The 18,572-nt window shown below is 49.2% G+C and overlaps 1 protein-coding gene across 4 annotated transcripts in view; it reads right to left on the reverse strand.

Annotated features, from left to right (window-relative positions):
* TACC2 (transforming, acidic coiled-coil containing protein 2) overlaps window positions 1-18,572 on the reverse strand; it is a 182,906-nt gene that overhangs the window by 1,483 nt on the left and 162,851 nt on the right. For all 4 annotated transcript variants that reach the window (XM_012001062.1, XM_012001065.1, XM_012001063.1 and 1 more), the window contains 6 exons: window positions 16,057-16,200; window positions 15,553-15,629; window positions 11,586-11,629; window positions 4,863-5,023; window positions 4,508-4,614; window positions 3,999-4,119 (listed from right to left, as the gene is read on the reverse strand). In XM_012001062.1, the coding sequence (XP_011856452.1) occupies window positions 3,999-4,119; window positions 4,508-4,614; window positions 4,863-5,023; window positions 11,586-11,629; window positions 15,553-15,629; window positions 16,057-16,200 (654 nt within the window). The remainder of the gene's footprint in view (window positions 1-3,998; window positions 4,120-4,507; window positions 4,615-4,862; window positions 5,024-11,585; window positions 11,630-15,552; window positions 15,630-16,056; window positions 16,201-18,572) is intronic.

Here is an 18,572-nt window from a genome sequence, read left to right on the forward strand (position 1 = left end):
AGAAACCCCATCTCTACTAAAAATACAAAAACTTAGCCAGGCATGGTGGCAGGCACCTGTAGTCCCAGCTACTCGGGAGGCTGAGGCAGGGGAATAGTGTGAATCCGGGAGGCGGAGCTTGCAGTGAGCCGAGATCGTGTCACTGCACTCCAGCCTGGGTGACAGAGTGAGACTCTGTTTCAAAAATAAAAAATAAAAAAATAAAGTTCAACAGCACAACCAATCTCCAATGGCCTTCTCCAGGGGGGCTGAATCGCTCCAGCATACTCGGGATGTTTTGCAGCCCGCTTTCCTTGAGATTCCCATGGAAGGTGAGTCTTCACCAAAAGCCTGTGCCTGAGGCTGTGGAGAGCCCTTCCCTGAAAACCTCAGAACTCCTGAGATATGTTCCAGCCCAGACCCACATGCCCTCTGTTCCTAGAACTCCTGGGGTCACTCATCATTGTGTCAGTGCTGGGGAAACAGTGGCTCTCCTCAGTGCAGGGGAAGTTACGGTCCTTCCAGCAGCAGTCCCTGCTGTGGGAGAAGCCTGCCTCGAACATAACCCTGGCCCACCTCCTGGCTCGAATTTGCATCTGAGGTCAACTACTCAAGAGAGGCGCTGAAAGGCCAGCTGGACGATGGGGCTCTGAATGGGGTACAGCATTGACCACTAATCTTAAAATTACTATTATTGGCTGGGCACGGTGGCTCACGCCTGCAATCCCAGCACTTTGGGAGGCCAAGGCAGGTGGATTACCTGAGGTCAGGAGTTCAAGACCAGCCTGGCCAACATGGTGAAACCCTGTCACTACTAAAAATACAAAAAATTAGCTGAGTGTAGTGGCACACACCTGTAATCCCAGCTACTGAGGAAGCTGAGGCAGGAGAATTGCTTGAACCTGGGAGGTGGAGGTTGCAGTGAGCCGAGATCGTGCCACTGCACTCCAGCCTAGGTAACAGAGACAGACTTCATCTCAAAAGAAAAAAAAAAAAATACTATCATTGCCACTATGGCCCCTGCTGGGGCTGCTATCGGTGATTCTCCATCTCCTTGGAGTGCTCACCACGTGCGGACCACAATGCTAAACACACCCCAGGGACTCTGGCCTCCCCTGCTTCCCTCAACAGTGCCTTCAAGGAAGCCAGTATTATCCTCATTTTTCAGTGAGGAAATGGAGGCTCAGAGAAGTTAGGGTTGTGTATAAGGTCACACAGCCAGTCAGATGTGGCACGCCTGGAACACAAATTCAGGTTGACCCAGCTCCTATATGGCTTTGCCATTATAATTGTTAAACATCATGTACAGTGACTGATGGCTGAGAGGCATCGGCAGACCCATGAGAAAGTGATTTCTGGAGGTTTTCCAGGCTCCCTCTTGGCATCATCAGCCACCACGAAGCAAACTGCCCCAGCATAAAGCTCAACTCATGGAGCAAAAGCCTTTACAAAGCGCTGATTGGGTGAAATGCCCAGCGCCTCCATGCAAGAACTGCCTGGGTGGATCCTGTTTCTGAATCTCTTTAAGACGGGACTGGCCCCTAGATATCACTTAGGTCTTTCAGGGAAGAACCTGTGTGATTCATTCATTCCTCTCAAAGTTTAGTTTAAGATAATGCAATTTAAACACAGGAAACGGGGGAACCATCTCAAACACACACATTGCTACATTTCTCACCAAGAGACATTTTATGTTCAACTGCTGCAATAGCCACAATGACTGTGAAGTACGGTTTTTCTTTCTTTATTTTGGAGACGGGGTCTTGCGCTGTTGCCCAGGCTGCAATGCAGTTGGCTACTTACAGGCACAATCACAGCGCGCTGCAGCCTCGAACTTCTGGGCTCCAGCAGTCCTCCCACCCCAGCCTCCCAAGTAGCTGGGACCACAGGCGCATGCCAACACGCCCGGCTTCTAATATGATCTTCATTTTAATGAAACATTCCATTTTTCAAGTCACCAAATATGCCACACATGGATTATCAACATACAATGAATAAAAAATGCACACTCAACACTAAAACCATAATGATGCTCAATAAATACTGGGTGGGTTCTCACTCATAGGTGGGAATTGAACAATGAGATCACTTGGACACAGGAAGGGGAACATCACACACCGGGTCCTATTGTGGGGAGGGGGGAGGGGGGAGGGATAGCATTAGGAGATATACCTAATGTAAATGACAAGTTAATGGGTGCAGCACACCAACATGGCACATGGATACATATGTAACAAACCGGCATGTTGTGCACATGTACCCTAGAACTTAAAGTATAATAAAAAATATATAAATAAATAAATAAAGGGTAAGTGAGCAAAAACTTGCACTTGACAGTTGTGACCACACATCTCGTTCTGACTATACTGCTAAGAGCAATCATCAGAGCCTACAAAACAGAGGTAGCTGAATATATGCATATTCCAGACTATTTTTTAAATGCAATTTTGATATTAAACTGTCTAGTAGCCATCTGTCTTTTTCATCCTAAGAAGAAAGGTAAAGAATTAAATTAATGTCACACCTATAATCCCAACACTTTGGGAGGCCGAGACAGGAGGACTGCTTGAGCCCAGAAGTTTAAGACCAGCCTGGGCAACAAAGTGAGACCCTGTCTCTACAAAAACAAAAATAAAAAAAATTAGGCTGGTAGGGGGCACTGTGGTCTCAGCTACTCAGGAGGTTGAGGCGGGAGGATCACTTGAGCCCAGGTGGTGGAGGGTGCAGTGAGCCATGACGGCACCACCGCACTCCAGCCTGGGCAACAGACAAAGACCCTGACTCAAAAAAAAAAAGGAAAAGAACGATCTGTAACATGGTAACCAGGAACATCCTGTAGGGCACAGAGCCTAGTGGAGACTGGGTGAGTATCAGATTTGGACCTCAGGGAAATCCATCTGCCCAATGATACAGGCTTCAAATTTTCACGGCTAGAGGGAACCTAGACACTGAGGTAGGGGGCAAGGCTTGCCCAGGGCCATGACAGATGGTGCAGTGGGGCCAGGAACCCTGTTTCTTGCTCCCCAGGGCTCTTTCCCCAACATCACTAAGGTAGAGGGAGGGCTGGCACCTGCCCAGAGCAGAGATCACCACTGCTTGGCCCAAATGCCCCTCGAGACCACCACCAACCACAGTGGGCAAAGGAGGACAGTCAATCCCCTGGGGCTGGCTGGGTGCTCCTGGGGTAGTAGAGGCCACTCGGGAGGCACATGGATTCCTGATGCCAACAAAGGATGCCCTATCACTGCCTATCAAGGCCCAAAATGCATAAGTAGTGCTCCCAACCAACCCAGGCTGCTGGGCTCGTGGATGACCATGCAGGGGGACCCCAAGGCTCAGGAAATTGACTGGAAGGAGGCTGCACATCTGGAAATCCTCTTCTTGAGAAACACATCCAAGGAGGGAGGCTGGCCCTCACCCACACACGCAGACTCAACAGCCCAATGCTCAGAGGGCCCTGCTGGGCTGAGGGAACTTCTTATCTGGACACCCAGGGAGACAGTGCTCACAGTGGACGACGGGTGCCAGATCCAAAAGCAGGAAACCTGGGCACAAGCTGAGTGTCCTCGGGAAGATCACCCCTGTCCCTAGAGGCCCCCTGGGCGCCCTTCCAGTCCTGGCACTGCCCTTGTTCTGCATCAGCTGGCTGTCGCTGCCAGGGCCTGGTGGGCACCCCATCCACTCACCAGTAAACATGCTGGATCCAGGGGTTCAAGGGCTACGCCTAACACATTGTAGGCGCTTAATAAATATCCAACAAACGAATGAATGTTGGAAGGGAATGAAAATGGCAGTAAACACACATGGAGGCTGCAATTCCAGGAATGGTGGAGAGGAAGCTGGTCTCAGGGCTGGCATGAAATTGGAACTTCTAGAAGGAGCCAAGGGTGTGCGCATGAAGCATGAACTCGTCTTCAGGAGCAGCAGCGGCCAGGGATGCCCAGCCTGTCTATCTGGACTGGCCAGCAGCACAGAGAGCAGCAGCCCAGCCCACCTGGAGGCCACACCCTTCCCATTACCTTCTGCTCCAGCGTCCTTTCCAGGGCATCCACTCGCAGCTGCTCCTTCCGTAGGCTGGCCTGGTGGGCGGCTTGCTCCTGCTGGGCCTTGCCTCGAACCTGAGCGATCTCAGCATTGGCCCTGCGGAGACAGGGAGCTCAGAATTATCATTCTTTTTTGTGGATCACTAGAGACACCTCCTGCTTCCCAGCTCCAGGCAGGGAGAGTGGCCTGGTCTGGCTCCAGCTCCCACCAACTGGAGCTGGAGCACAGGAGCCCATGAGAACACCAAACCCAATTCCATTGCTATGAGGCCAAGGTGCCGGGGCACCCTGGACATTGCAACATGCATCCTCCACTGATTAAATGATGCTAACCGTGTGTGCCTTCTCACGAGTCTTACTGAAACACACACTTGGATGACTCCCCCTTTCCAAGCTAATGTCACAGGTGCTGCCAGAGGTCCCAGCCTGCCTGGGTAAGGGCTGCTGGGAGGCCCCTGGGAGCCACCCCCAGTGGCTAATGTTACCTGTCCAGTTTCTCCTCTGCATGCACCTTCAGGGCCTGGTACCTCTGCTCCTCCTTCTTCACTCGGGACAGGTACTCCTGTGCACACCTCTTCAGCACCTCTTCATTCTGACACGGCAGGGCAGAGGACAGGCATCAAGCCCACGAGAACAAATGCCCGGGAGTGGTGGGAACCTCCATGAACTCTCGGATGCGGGCGTAACCCCAGGCAGCCAAGGCTGCCTCCCCAGCCTGCATGGACCCCCTCCTTGCAGGTGGCTCAAGACCGACTTCCGGAACCCCACCCCCACCCAGTGCTCCCCGCAATCTCTCCCAACCAGATCCTCCTCCTCCATCATCCCCAAACTCAGCCCCACCTTGCGGAAGCCTTCCAGGACCTCCTTCATCTTCTCATATCTCCTGAAGAGGTCGGCCAGAGACTTCTCCACGGAGTTCAGGTCAGCCAGGGCTTGCTCCTTCTCCAGAACCAGCTGCTGCACCGTCTGGTGGGAGACTGACTTCTCTCTCTGTTCGTCCTCTGGCAGGAGAGACCAGGAGCCAAATGATGGAGCCCAGAAAGTCGAAACTGGGTCTCTGGGGCCAGCCAAGGCCTCAGATGCAACTCAGCCTCACCGACGGGGACACTTCAAACCCCAGCTTTTCCTTGGGACAAACCCACGCCCCAGAGCCCTCCCAGACTGTCTCTAACAGAACAAAACCCAGCGCCCCGGCTTCCCAGACCCAGGCCTGTGCAGCCTCGCGTGAGGAAGAAATGAGCCATCACTATTCCTTAACCTGAGCAGCGCAGCCCCTACACAGGTCTATATTGGTGTCCCTGGTGATTCCATGTGGTTGCTGACAGCAAGCAGACAGATCCATAAAGTAAAAAAGAAGACATCGCTAGTGAACTTTGTGTTAGGACGACTAAAGGGTGTGAGGTCTGGGCTGTGAGGGGTGGGCTCTCCTACGTATCAGGACAGACAGGAGGTCTTTGGAGATCCTTAACACATCTGGAAATCCAGAGCCCAAAAAACCATCTCCTCTGAAATTCCATTCACACAGGCACAGAGAGCGTCTGCAATACAGCAAGTGTCATAACTCCAAGAAACATGGAGCTATTTCCATCAAGGTTAGTTTCTCAGTGATGTACAATGTAACTCAATGTCAGCCCAGTTCCGAGTGGCTGATCCTGGTGAGAGGCACCATTGTCCTCTGCCCCACCTCTCTGGCCCGTGGCCATCCCAAGCTAATCATCTGCACCAAATATCTAGAAAATATGTATTTTTAGATTTGGGGCACATACGCAGGTTGTACATGGCCATACTGTGTGACTGACGCTGGGGTATGGGCTTCTAATGAGCCTGTCACCCAGGTACTGAGCATAGTACCTGAAAGGCAGTTTTTCAACTCTTGTCCCCCTTCCTCCCGCCTCCACTGTGAACTCCCCAGTGTCTTCTGTTCCCATCTTCGTGTGTGTACCCAATGGGTAGCTCCCTCTTGTAAACGAGACTGCACAGTGTTTGGTGCTCTATTTCCGCATTAATTCCCTGAGGACAATGGCCTTCAGCTGTGTCCACGCTGGTACAAAGGACATGGCTTTGCTCTGTTTTATGGCTGCTTAAAAATTCATTTCTACACTTATGGGAAAGGCCTTCTCTGACTACTCTACACAAAACACCCATCTGTCCTCTGTGTGGATCCATCCCTGGCCCAGGCGTGTGAGGAACCATTTGCTCTCTTGGTGACAGCAGAGGGGGTAAGGGAGAAGCGCCCACTCAGAGCTCCCGGGGAAGGAGCTTAGCAGACCCGTCTTTCTGCCAGGCCCTGGTCCCCGGGGAGGGGGCTGCCCGCCACCTGGAATGACTCCAAGGGCTGGCTGCTGCAGACAGATCACATCTGGAAATCACAGAACAGCGGCCGCCAGCGCTGACTGGACCCTTCCCTGCGGTGGGCGCCCTGCTGACTGCTCTAGGTGTTGACTGTCCCTAAACCAGCACTCAGCAGCCAGACCGAGCTTCCTAATGTGCACAACAGACCACCTCACTCCTGCTCAGAGTCCCCCGGTGACCTCCCTCTGCAATGGAAATAACATGCTCTGCCTTGTATCCTTCCTGGCCCCTCCACTCCAGCCATGAAGGCCTCCAACGCCCCGGGCTTCCAGGCTTCCCCAACATTTGGCTCAGGGCTCTGATCCCGTGTCACCTCCCCAGAGGTGCTGGAAATGGCTCCTCTTCCTCTAGAGTCCTTTATTTTCCTCTTTGCAGCGGCAGCCACCCCTTATATCAGATGTGTGCACGCATGCGTGCACGTGTGTGCATGTGTGCCTGTGCTACTGTATCGGCGGCTCATCTCCCTGATGAATGCACGCTCTGTGAGGGCAGGCACCAGAGTCTGTTTTGTCCACTTGCTCTGCCCCAGGGCCTAGGACAGTGCCGGACATAGAGGATGTTTTGATACATGTCCATGTGACGAGTGAACGACTTAGAGCATCACAACCACCTGGGCAGCTTTTCTTACCCTCATTTTACAGAAGATGAAACAGAGGGTTTGAGAAGCTAAGTCACTGTTCACTGAGAAAATGACAGAGCCCGAACCCAAGCCTGAAGCTGTGATCATAACCACGTCTCTCCACGGGCCCCTTGTAATGACAGACCTTGTAGGATGCAGCTCCCTTAGTAGCAGGGAGATTTTGTGTGAGTTCTTTTCCCTTAGGTTCTGGACAGATCTGCATCTTGCCACACCCCAGAACTAAGCGCACTGTTACCGTGTGCTGCGGTCATTTCCTCAGTTTCAGCTCCGGTCCTGACATAAGCTTGCACTAAAGTTCTGACCTCTTGGGGTCCCAGTGTGTCATTTCCAACAACTCTCCCATGTGAGCATGGATTTATTCAGCTGAAAGGCTTGTTCACATGCAGGCTGCTACACCTCACCCCACGGCGTGAGATTAGGAGGTCTGGGGTGGGGCAGAAAATATGCACAGGTCACAAGTTCCCGAGTGACACAGATGCTGCTGGGGCAGGGACCCTGCTTGGAGAACCACTGGCCCTGAAGATGCCGAATGTCCCTCCCACCTGCCTCTGCAATCGTGGGACTCCTAGAGCTCTCACTACCAGCAGCCCAGAGCTGCCCAGGCCAGTGGCTAGGAGCCTCTGGAGTCTGACGGCCTGGGTTCGAGACCGCACTCTGACACTTCCCATATGCGAGATCTTGAGCAGGGTTTTAAACTCTGAGTCTCAGCCTCCTTGTCTAAAATAGGGGAAAAGAGTATTTATATCTCTTTGCATTTGCAGATTAAATGACAAACTGTACATAAAGCCCTCATGAAGGAGGAAGAGTCCCGTACTGGTAACCCATTATTAAGAGCCTCGTTGTCCATAATAAACTCTGTAACCCCTGGAATCAGTGCAACAGTGTCACAGTGGCTTGTGAAGAGGGAGCTTTTTAACACAGAGATAAGAATCATCAGCAACCTGCTTGCTCCACCCACATTCCTAAAAAAAAAAGGGGCCTTTCAACATGTCTCTACTAATCAAATGCTTGTTTTTATTCTTTGAATTTTGGCTGCTTCCTTAGTTCCCAGCATGCTCTATGGTGTATATTCTGGGCTGATTTGAGCCCATGTGTATGTTTCACCTGCCCTGGTAAAGGAGCTGTTTACCAAACCAAGTCCATCTGATTTCCTGGATCCAAGACTTTGCCTGCCTCAGGTTTCCTTTCCTCTTCCCTTTTAAAAATAGAATTACCCTGTTCCCAGGAGACAGAGGAGGCAAGAATGCTTCACAAATCTTTCTGTACATGACAAATGCAGTTAGGTTCTTGAACTCAGGAGAAAGACGCCCTACACTCAACAACAGAACAATGCTCCTGAAGACCTGCCTGGCTTTTTCAGGCAAAACATTATGAAATCATGTGGGGAATGCAGCAATACACAAAGCAAAAATAACAAAACAGAAAAACAAACAAACAAAGGGTTGCGATGGGCAGGTGTCAAATTAGGGGGAAAAGCATTTACTTACCAGGCTTGCCTGTTTGTTTTGCAAGCAAAGGGCAAGAAGCAACAGAAAATGGAAGCAAAACAGATAATCAGGGCAGTTGTTAGAAAAGCAGAAAGAAATCAATTGCAACAACCTGGAATGCAGAAAGCACAGAAGTCTCTTTTCGTTCTGAATTCTGAATAGTCACTATTTGAGCTTAACAAGACAGATCCTCTCCAGTAACATTTGATGCGAATGAATAACAATGGCAGGACTGATGTCACACTGGTGTGGAGCATCTGCGAAAGCTGAATGGAGCAGAGCCAGGAAGAGCTAGCACATGTGGGCCAGAGCTGGTTTGACTTCAAAATACAACTACAGTCACGGTGGTCCTGAACTGCCAGTCTCTCTGGACCTGAGTTTCCTCTTTCGCGAGGGATGCTGGTTAGGTGAGTGAAAATGGAAAGAAAAGCATGGAACAAAAATGGGCCTCCCTGGGCATGTGGCCAAGCATGGAGAGACCCTGACCTGAACCATGCCACAAAGGCGGCACGTCCTTCCCACAGCTACAGTGAGTCCCAGTCATGCCTCAGCCCCCTGCCGTCTTCTGCAAGGACACAAGGACCTTGAAATCTATGGTGACGTTAGTCAATGACCTGCAACAGTGGCTGAATGACAACCACAGGCCTGCCACCTTTCTGATGAAAAAGCCTTGGAATGACAAAGAGGACAGCCAATGGGTGAATGAGGATGGGGATCGGGAACGGACAGACAGTGGGATGCCCCTCTGTGGCTGCTCCCAGCCAGGGACACTGGAGGAGTCTCACGGGGCCACCCAGAGAGTAGCCCAAGGACAGGAAAATGCTCTAAGGGATTGTGTGTACAGCTCTTGAAGACAGGGCCCTTAGGCCAAACATATCAGGTCTGGGAGCAGGGGTGGGGATGGGGGGTGATGTGTAGCCCTAATCCCTGCAGCCAGCGTGAGAGGAAGGCAGGTGGCACTCTCTCCAGGGCTTGGAGGGAACTCACACTGCCTAGGATTGAAAAGGTCCTCACTGCTGTCACCTGCAGATATTCCTTGAGGAAACCGTGGGAGTCATCTTTCTGTCGTGACAAGGACAGAACATTTATGCCAACTAGAGAAATTCTCCACTTTTAATTTTCAAGAGGGAATGTCTGTTTATATCAACTTCACTAGCCGAGCAATAAAAGATGGCTTGGGTAGCCTTCCCTCAGGAGCAAAAGCTCACACCCCTTCCCCCGCATTTCAACATTTATCAAAATGTCATCACCAAGGGCGAAAAGAAGTGTACGGCTCTGAGATGGAGCGGGACGTTTCCAGATGAGCCATGGAGGGCCTGAGCGATGTTCTCAAATCGCAAGACTCCCGGAGGCCAAAAAGTTGTGTTCTACTTGCCAAACACCGCATAAGGAAGACATCAATCCCTCAGCCTGACCATTTTTGCCAGCATTTTCAACTGCAAGAGCTTTTTCTTTATCTTATCCATATGTGTTCATAAATTCTTATACCAATTTAATAAAGAAGTTTCACTTTGATAGAAAGCATGCACCATGAGGCTAAACCTGAATGGGCTTCTTTTCTGGGTGAAATGAACTTTGTTACAATAAATCAAAAGTGAAGCTCCTTTGAATGGAAAGCACTCAATTGCTGGCCTCTTCACCATTCCTGAGGCTACTATTATATTCATCTTGGGACAAGCTAGAGGTGTGATGTGACTCACACATCCATATATTTGGGGCTGAGGGCCAGGTGCCAGCACAGTGTCAAGTTTGGACAAATAAAGTGTGGTCTGCAGTGACCTGGAGTTTTTACTCCATATATCCTTAGAAGAAAAAAAAAACTGCTTATCGGGTCGGGCGCAGTGGCTCACGCCTGCAATCCCAGAGCTTTGGGAGGCAGAGGCAGGCGGCTCACTTCAGGCCAGGAGTTCAACACCAGCCTGGCCAAAATGGTGAAACCCCGTCTCTACTAAAAATACAAAAATTAGCCGGGCATGATGGCAGGTGCCTGTAATCCCAGCTACTCAGGAGGCTGAGGCAGGAGAATCACTTGAACCCGGGGGGTGGAGGTTGCAGTGAGCCGAGATCACGCCATTGTGCTCCAGCCTGGGCGACAGAACGAGACTCCATCTCAAACAACAACAACAACAAAACCGGTTATCATGGGCTGGGCATGGTAGCTCACACCTGTAATCCCAGCATGTTGGGCGACCAAGGCAGGAGGATCGCTGAACCCCAGAAGTTTGAGACCAGCCTGGGCAACGTAGCAAGACCTCATCCCCAAACAAACAAACAGTGGATTATCATAAACCTAAGCAAATAAATAAATAAATAAACAAAAGCATCCCACAGCCCCAGTCATAATATGATTTCTGAATAGTGACCATTAGCGTAAAAACTTGGGCTTGGAACTTCTGAAAGATCTTTTCTCATTATTTAAAAAAAGAAAAGAAAAAAAAAGGCCCAGGCGTGTGTAGTTTATAACTTGAGGCCTTCTTTTATTGTGGACCACAGCAAATTTGTCAGTACTGGCTGCCAGGGACGCTGCGTTAAGAAGGATTCCGAGGCAGTGTCTGATCTCAGTGAGAAACAGTGCTAGGGTCAGTGAACAGGGCCTGTTGTGGTCACGGGAAGAAGGGGGCGGAAAATCATGCCATGGCTGACCTTCCTCGTCCTTGGGTCCTTGAGGAAAGGCTGAGTCGGGTATTTTGTCATTTGAGTCTAAACTAAGTTAGGGTCTAGGGATTTGATTCCTATTCTCTCCCACAAGCAAAAAGAAAAAAACCCCCAAATATCCCAACCAAAAGGAATCTCTTTCCCCACAAGGTGGAGAGTCCTTGGCTGGGTCAGATGGTAGCTGGCAAGTGACTGCCATGGCTTCCTAGGCGTGTGAATAATGCTACGGCACAGTCCAGGGGGGCGTTTCCAAGAAGCCACAGGGTCTCAGTCCTGTGGCAAAGCCATATTTTCTGGAATGCTCTGGTCCCTCCTTGAAAGACTTCACGCTCTACCAGAAACCCACTCTGAGCCTCCTATCTTCCAAGGCTTCCACATAGTTCAGAAACGTCAGGGCCAGCCTGAGCCCCCGCAGGTCAGGACACCTACCTATCATCTGAGCGATGGTCTTCTCATACTCGGCCACTATTTTCCTATAAGAGAAGTAAAGACACGTTGGAGTCATGACAACAGAATGGTTTCCCATCTCACACAGCTGGGCGCCACAGCCTGGCCCATGTGCAGCGGGGTCCTGACTTTCAGGGTCACCTTCAATGTCAGTCCTCGCCCTGCACGCTCATTTTCCTGGTGCATGACTCTAAATATGCCACCCCCTTGTGCAAAGCCTTCAACACCCCTCACTGCCCACTAAGAAAAAAATCAAACCAGGCAGAGTGGTGCATGCCTGCAGTCCCAGGTACTGAGAAGGCTGAGGCAGGTGGATTGCTTAAGGCTAGGAGTTTGAAACCACCTTGGACAACAGAACCAGGTCCTGCCTATACAAAAATGAAAAAAAATTAATGAGGCATGGTGGTGTGCACTTGTACTCCTAGCTACTCAAGAGGCTAAGACAGAAGGTTTGCCTGAGTCCAAGAGTTCGAGACCAGCCTGGGCAACATGGTGAAACACCATCCGTACAAAAAATACAAAAATTAACCAGGTGTGGTGGTCTGCGTCTGTGGTCCTAGCTACTCAAGGGACTAATGTGGGAGGATCACCTGAGCCCAGGAGTCTGAGGCTGTAGTGAGCTATGATCACACCACTGTACTCCAGCGTGGGCAACAGAGCGAGATTCCATCTCCAAAAAAATTTTAAAATTAAAAATAAAGCCAAACCTCCAGTCCGACAATGGAGGTCTTTGCAACCCGGGCCCAACCTCCCTCATCCATCTTACCTCCTTCCACGCCATGTCATGAACACAGTGGCTCAATAAGAACAAATGATTTCTTGTTTGCTCTCGGCCTTCTCATCCCCATGCCTCTGCCCATGTTATTCACTTTCTCTCGATTTCTACCCCCCACAGTCTGTTTCTCAAGGTCCAATTCAAATGTCATCTCCTTCAAGAAGCCTTCCTTGATTTCTCCTTGGAACCCTATCACCTTTTATCTGCATCTTCTTCCAAAGCATCTCATGCATCTGGCATCACTGAACACAAATCTTATCTCCTATTGACCCAGAGTAAACTTCCTGGGAAGCCTCAATAGACAATAGCTGCACAAAAGCACCAAGACTCCCTGTTTGTCATACTGCCTCCCAGCTGTCCCCACATGGAAGAACCAATGTGTGAAGAAGTCCTTCCTCCAAAGCCAATCTGCTGGAAGAAACTTCTCAAAAAGAATCAGGAGTTCATCGACATTATCCAGTAATTATTCCCCACAAGAGAACCAAGAGCGGGTAACTGTTGAAGATCCAGGACCCTAATGACAGAAGACCATAGAGACCCCCACCCCAGTCAGGAGGCCTGGGCTCCCACTGAGCTTGCCCCTCCCCGCTGTGTGATCCTGAGCACGACATTCATTGAAGTTGCAGGTGCTCTGCTTACTCCTTGGTACAGTAAGGATTTTCCTAGACCCCACCTTTCGGGGCTGTATGGCAAATTCAATAAGGGTAAAAGGAATAATGAAAGTAGAATGCATTCTGCAAAGTCTAATGCTGGGTGCCTGTCCTTGGCTGCTCAACCTTGGTCCCAAGGTCAGTGTCTCACCCCAGAATGGACTCCCAAGAAAGGTAACCACGAGATGAGCCCCCGAGGGTTCTTATCAAATCCTACACAGAAGCACTTCTGTGTTTCCTGTCATTAAACAACACCTTCTTGTATCTCAGAATCACAAAGCTGTGACAGATCTTTGAGGCTGCTCTGTCTAAACCCATCACTGCTGAGGACACAAGGAGGTAAGGGATGTGTCCTTTTGGAAGCGTGGAGAGACCAGGGACCTGAAAATACCTTAGCTGTGCTGTCTTTTCACTTTACCCTCACAATGACCCTAAGAGGCAGTGCCCTCACTGTTCCCAGCATGACTGATGAAGACACTGGGGTGGGATAAGAGTGATTCAGGAACTCTTCCAGGATCCCAAGGCTGCCAAGTGGCAGAGCCCAGATGTGAATCCGAGCATCAGACTCTGCAGCCTTTGTTCACAATCCTTCTGCTCTACTCTGTTGAGGTATTGTTATTTACCCCCATTTTCAAGTTAATAAGCAAAGTGAGGCACAGAGTTAAGTAAGACGCCCCGGAGTGGCTGGGAAGCAGAGCCTGGTTTTCACCTAGTCTAGCTCCAGAGACTGACGGGCTGACATTCGGGCTATCAAACGCCGGCACATCTGCGCCAGCTGGTGACAACTTGAAATCCTACCACATCAGCTAGTAAATGGCACCTCCTGGGGGCCCCTCAGTGGCACGACTTCTCAAACCACAAACAAGCACTCCCCGGGCACCAAGAAGGCAAAGCACCTAGGAGGCGAAAGAAATTAGAGACAGCACTTCCAACCTTCCCGGGTGCCGTGCCTCATTTTCAGTGCACGTGAAAAAACTAGAGCCACCCATGCCCCCCAGATAAGAGACAAAACAAAGAGGTTTAAAAATAACGCAAATGCAGGGCTTTCGTTTGAATGTGAAACAGTACACTAGGCTCAGTGTCCAGAGGTGGCCACAGGGGACCATCAGCAGAAAGAAGGAACAAACAGGAGAATTTTCAGGAAGATCCTACCATGACCTAGAAAAAGAGATATGATTACCTACAGTTCGCTTTCTTCTTAAAATGGTAGCCAGGAATGCAATTGATTTTGATAATAAACTAGTATCGGGGCTGGGTGTAATAGCTCCCGCCTGTAAATCCAGCACTTTGGGAGGCCAAGGCGGGCGGATCACCTAAGGTCAGGAGTTCAAGACCAGCCTGGCCAACATGTTAAAACCCCATCTCTACTAAAAATACAAAAAAAATTAGCCGGGCATGGTGGTAGGTGCCTGTAATCCCAGTTACTTGAGAGGCCGAGGCAGGAGAATCGCTTGAACCCGGGAGACGGAGGTTACAGTGAGCCAAGATCGCGCCACTGCACTCCAGCCTAAGCAACAAGAGCGAAACTCTATCTCAAAAACAAAACAAAACAAAACAAAACTAGTTATCTGCCATTATACTCACGTACACTATAGATGGTGGCTATATTTCTATTACAATATACCACAATGAAAAGAAATCATTTAAGCTAAAGTCAGGAAACATCCTAAATGTTTGTCCACAGAGACTGTTTAAATTAATTATGTTATATCTATACAATGGACCACTAAGCACCTGTTAAACAGAATGAGGCAGAGAGGAATAAAATATGTCGAAGATATGCTATTAAATGTAAAAAGAGTGGTGGGCCAGGAGCGGTGACTCATGCCTGTAATCCCAGCACTTTGGGAGGCTGAGGCGGGTGGATCACCTGAGGTCAGGAGTTCAAGACCAGCCTGGCCAACATGGTGAAACCCTGACTCTACTTAAAATACAAAAAATCAGCCAGTCGTGGTGGCAGGCACCTGTAATCCCAGCTACTCAGGTGGCTGAGGCAGGAGAATCACTTGAACCTGGCAGGGTTGGAGGTTGCAGTGAGCCGAGATGACACCACTGCACTCCAGCCTGGGCAACAAGAGCGAAACTCCATCTCAAAAAAAAAAAAGAAAGAAAAAAATATTAAAAAGAGTGTAGAATAATGTATACTGCATGTTCTCATTTGTGTTGGAGAAAAAAGAGGCTGTTTACACTCATTGTTACATTTGTGATGAGAAATGGAAAATTCTTGGAAGGATTCACACAGAAGATAGTCACCTGCGGGTTGTGGAACTGGAGGCTGAGTGGGGAGAAGATCTGTTTTGCATTGTACCTATATTTATTTGAATGCATTATTTAATTCATGGGCAGGCTATTTTAGTATTAGTAATAGAGTAAAAATTCTTTTAGAAAAATATGAACCGTGTGTAATAAAGAAGAGAGAACTTCCACAGAAGACACTCTTCTGTGAACCACACCAGCTCCAGTCATTATTAAACCACTGGTAAGCATCCCTCAGGCATGAGGAAGGCCCAGCTCCCCAACTGACCTCATTTCCATCACTTCCCGCCTGCTTTCTTCATATTTATCTTTCCATTCTGAGACCTCTCGCTCCTTGGTTATGATCTAGTTTCAGGGAGAAGAAGAGAAAGGTTAGCCCCAGATGAGTGAATTCGGCTCTGAGCAATTCATCGATCAAGAAAAGGAGACGGTGAATAAATGTGGAATGAAAACTTCCGACGACGAACCATAATTACATTCAGAGAACTTCCCTGAGCATAAAAAAGAAAGCAGCGAGATATGAAGACTTTCACAGTGCCCACCGGGGAGCAACTGAGAGGGGCATGCTTTTTGTTGTAAATTCAACAAGGCCAAAAGGCCCATTACACGATAGTGTCTAGGAAGATCAAAACACACGGTTCGCCATACATCTTTCCCTGCAGCGTTCAGAGGGCAAAGTCTGTCTCCAAAGACTCTGGCTTTGTGGACCACGGGCATACGTGTTTATTTCTAAGTGGCAGGAAGAGGGTAATCACACCACATGCCACGATACCTCTGCTCTGGCAATCTGGAGGGCAGAGTCCAGGTCGGGCTGCTGGAACAGAAGGCCTGCAGGTTTCTCCACCTCGGCGGTCCCAATGCGGGAGTACAAGGCTGTTTTGGAGATGGAGACGTCTGTTGGGTGAGCAGCCTCTCTCTGTGGAATGGTTTTTAATTAAAAAAAAAAAAAAGTTAGCATTAATCATATGACAAAGAGGATTACACTCACCCTCTCATGAATGGGCCAGTTGTATGGTTTTGAAACAAAGAACATCAAAAGTATGAGAAAGTGCAGAGACTGATGAACAGGGAAATGCCGAGTCTAGTCTGGGGATGGAGATCTATCATTCTGCACCTGCGCAGGCAGACAAAGGGGCTAATGGCAGAGGCCCCCGCAGCTCCGAGGCCTTGGAGTCCAGCGTGTCTGGTACCTGCTTATCTCTGCCATTTATCACGCGCTCAGCCACTTAGGCACAGCGCCTGAGAACCCAGGGCACTATTCAGCAGGCTCCACTTCCAAAATGAGATCTCAATGGTGAATAACGTTGAATTCTAGTCTACTAGTCTACGTTTGCCTAGTTTTGAATAACCACAGATTTGATCAGTTTTGTAAGACTGTTTACATTTCAATTTTGGGGCCATTTGTTTAGCTCTGTTTGAAAGGATGTGAGTCACACAAAGCTTAAGGCCTACTGTAGTTGTCAACCAATATCACCTTTGGCTAGGTAGAGTTTCTGGATGTAAGAGTTATGTTGGAGTTCTGTTGCCATGAAGTCTGTTACGTAAATGGGAAAATTAAAAACTGGGTCAATGACAACATCCACATTTGCTGATTAGACCCCGAACAAGTGGCGTGATCCACCACCCCAACCCACCCAACTGACGTTGGTTTGAGGCTTTACAGCCTGTTGTGGAGAACAGATACTAGCCTCCCAGAGGTGAGGAGGAGTCTGTGGTTATTCATTTTCCCTTTGCACAAAATGCTCGGCAATTTGCAACACAGTTGAAATGCGGTGTTAGCAGTATCATCGACCAGCACAGCCGGGTTGTCAGTCTACTTCTACTGCAAAAGAAACATCAAACCAATCACACTCTCAGTCCTATGCATTAACCTTGTGGTGCTGTCATGGCTGCCCAGCGACCCTCTATCCTAGTTATCAATAATAGAGTGCTCTAACAGGCAGAGAAGGACTGCTTCTTCCTTTGGGAAATTATGAGAAGAAATTGAATGGTGAAAGGGCACCACAGTGTAGTAGAGGGAAGGAGATTTGGGGAAAGAATGATGAGGGCTTGTCAAGGACAGCAGGTAAGATTAAAGAGCCAACAGTAAATGAGAAGGGGGAGGACCTAAAGGTACCTGTTCAGAATTTGTCTCTTCCACCACAAGAACAGGCATGCCTACCCTATGACAGCATCAGGGAAAATAAACCCGAGAAGGGAGACAGCATAGAAAACTCAAGGAGTTTAATGGATAGGACGGAGATGACTGAGTTAGGACCAGTTAGTTAGCTGTATACATGCAGGGTGAAACTACATAGTTTCAGTTGTTCTGGAAGCGAACGTCTGTTGCCTGGGTTTCATGGCCCCTGCCCGGCCTTGCATACTTGGGGTGACCCTGAAGCAGGACCCAAATGATCCACCGGCCAGAGATGGAAGTACACAGTCTCCTTCAAGCAGACCCCAGAGACTCACTCATGTGAGAACAGGGCAGGCTCAGGCCTTCAAGGAGCCCCCGTTTCAAGGACGCTTGACCAGAATACACATTAATAGCCCTCAGCAGAGGCAGGCTGACCTCCCAGAACCAAGGGCACCACCAGGCTACAGGGCCAGAGCCTCTCACAGGCAGGGGTTTATCTCTACTCTTTGAAAATGGTTTTCACAGTTCTGTTTGTCATGGGGGAACTTCTCAGGAAGTAGTTGAAAAATGACACAGAGATCGAGACTCAATATTTGTCCTTATGGAGAAAGTTCATAAACACACAATTCCGAAAACAATTCTGGGCCGCGTGCGGTGGCTCACTCACACCTGTAATCCCAACACTTTGGGAGGCTGAGGTGGGAGGATCCCTTGAGGCCAGGAGTTTGAGAACAGCCTGGGTAACATTGTGAGACCCCATCTCTATACAAAATTTTAATAAAAAAAAATTGAGGGTCGGTTGCAGTGGCTCACACCTGTAATCTGAACACTTTGGGAGGCTGAGGCAAGTGGATCGCTTGAGGTCAGGAGTTCAAGACCAGCCTGGCCAACATGGCAAAACCCTGTCCCTACTAAAAATACAAAAATTAGCCGGGCATGGTGGTGCATGCCTGTAATCCCAGCTACTCAGGAGGCTGAGGCAGGAGGATTGCTTGAAACCCAGGAGGTGAAGGCTACAATGAGCTGAGATCATGCCACTGCACTCCAGCCTAGGTGACAGAGTAAGAGTTTGTCTTAAAAAAAAAAAAAAAAAAAAAAAGATAAAGGATTTTAAAAGGAAAAACAAAACCTGTTCACTTTTAAAGTCAACAAATGTGTTTTTTTTTTTAATG

Source organism: Mandrillus leucophaeus, unplaced genomic scaffold (assembly GCF_000951045.1).
Source record: "Mandrillus leucophaeus isolate KB7577 unplaced genomic scaffold, Mleu.le_1.0 Scaffold65, whole genome shotgun sequence".
In the NCBI taxonomy this organism is placed as follows: domain Eukaryota; kingdom Metazoa; phylum Chordata; class Mammalia; order Primates; family Cercopithecidae; genus Mandrillus; species Mandrillus leucophaeus.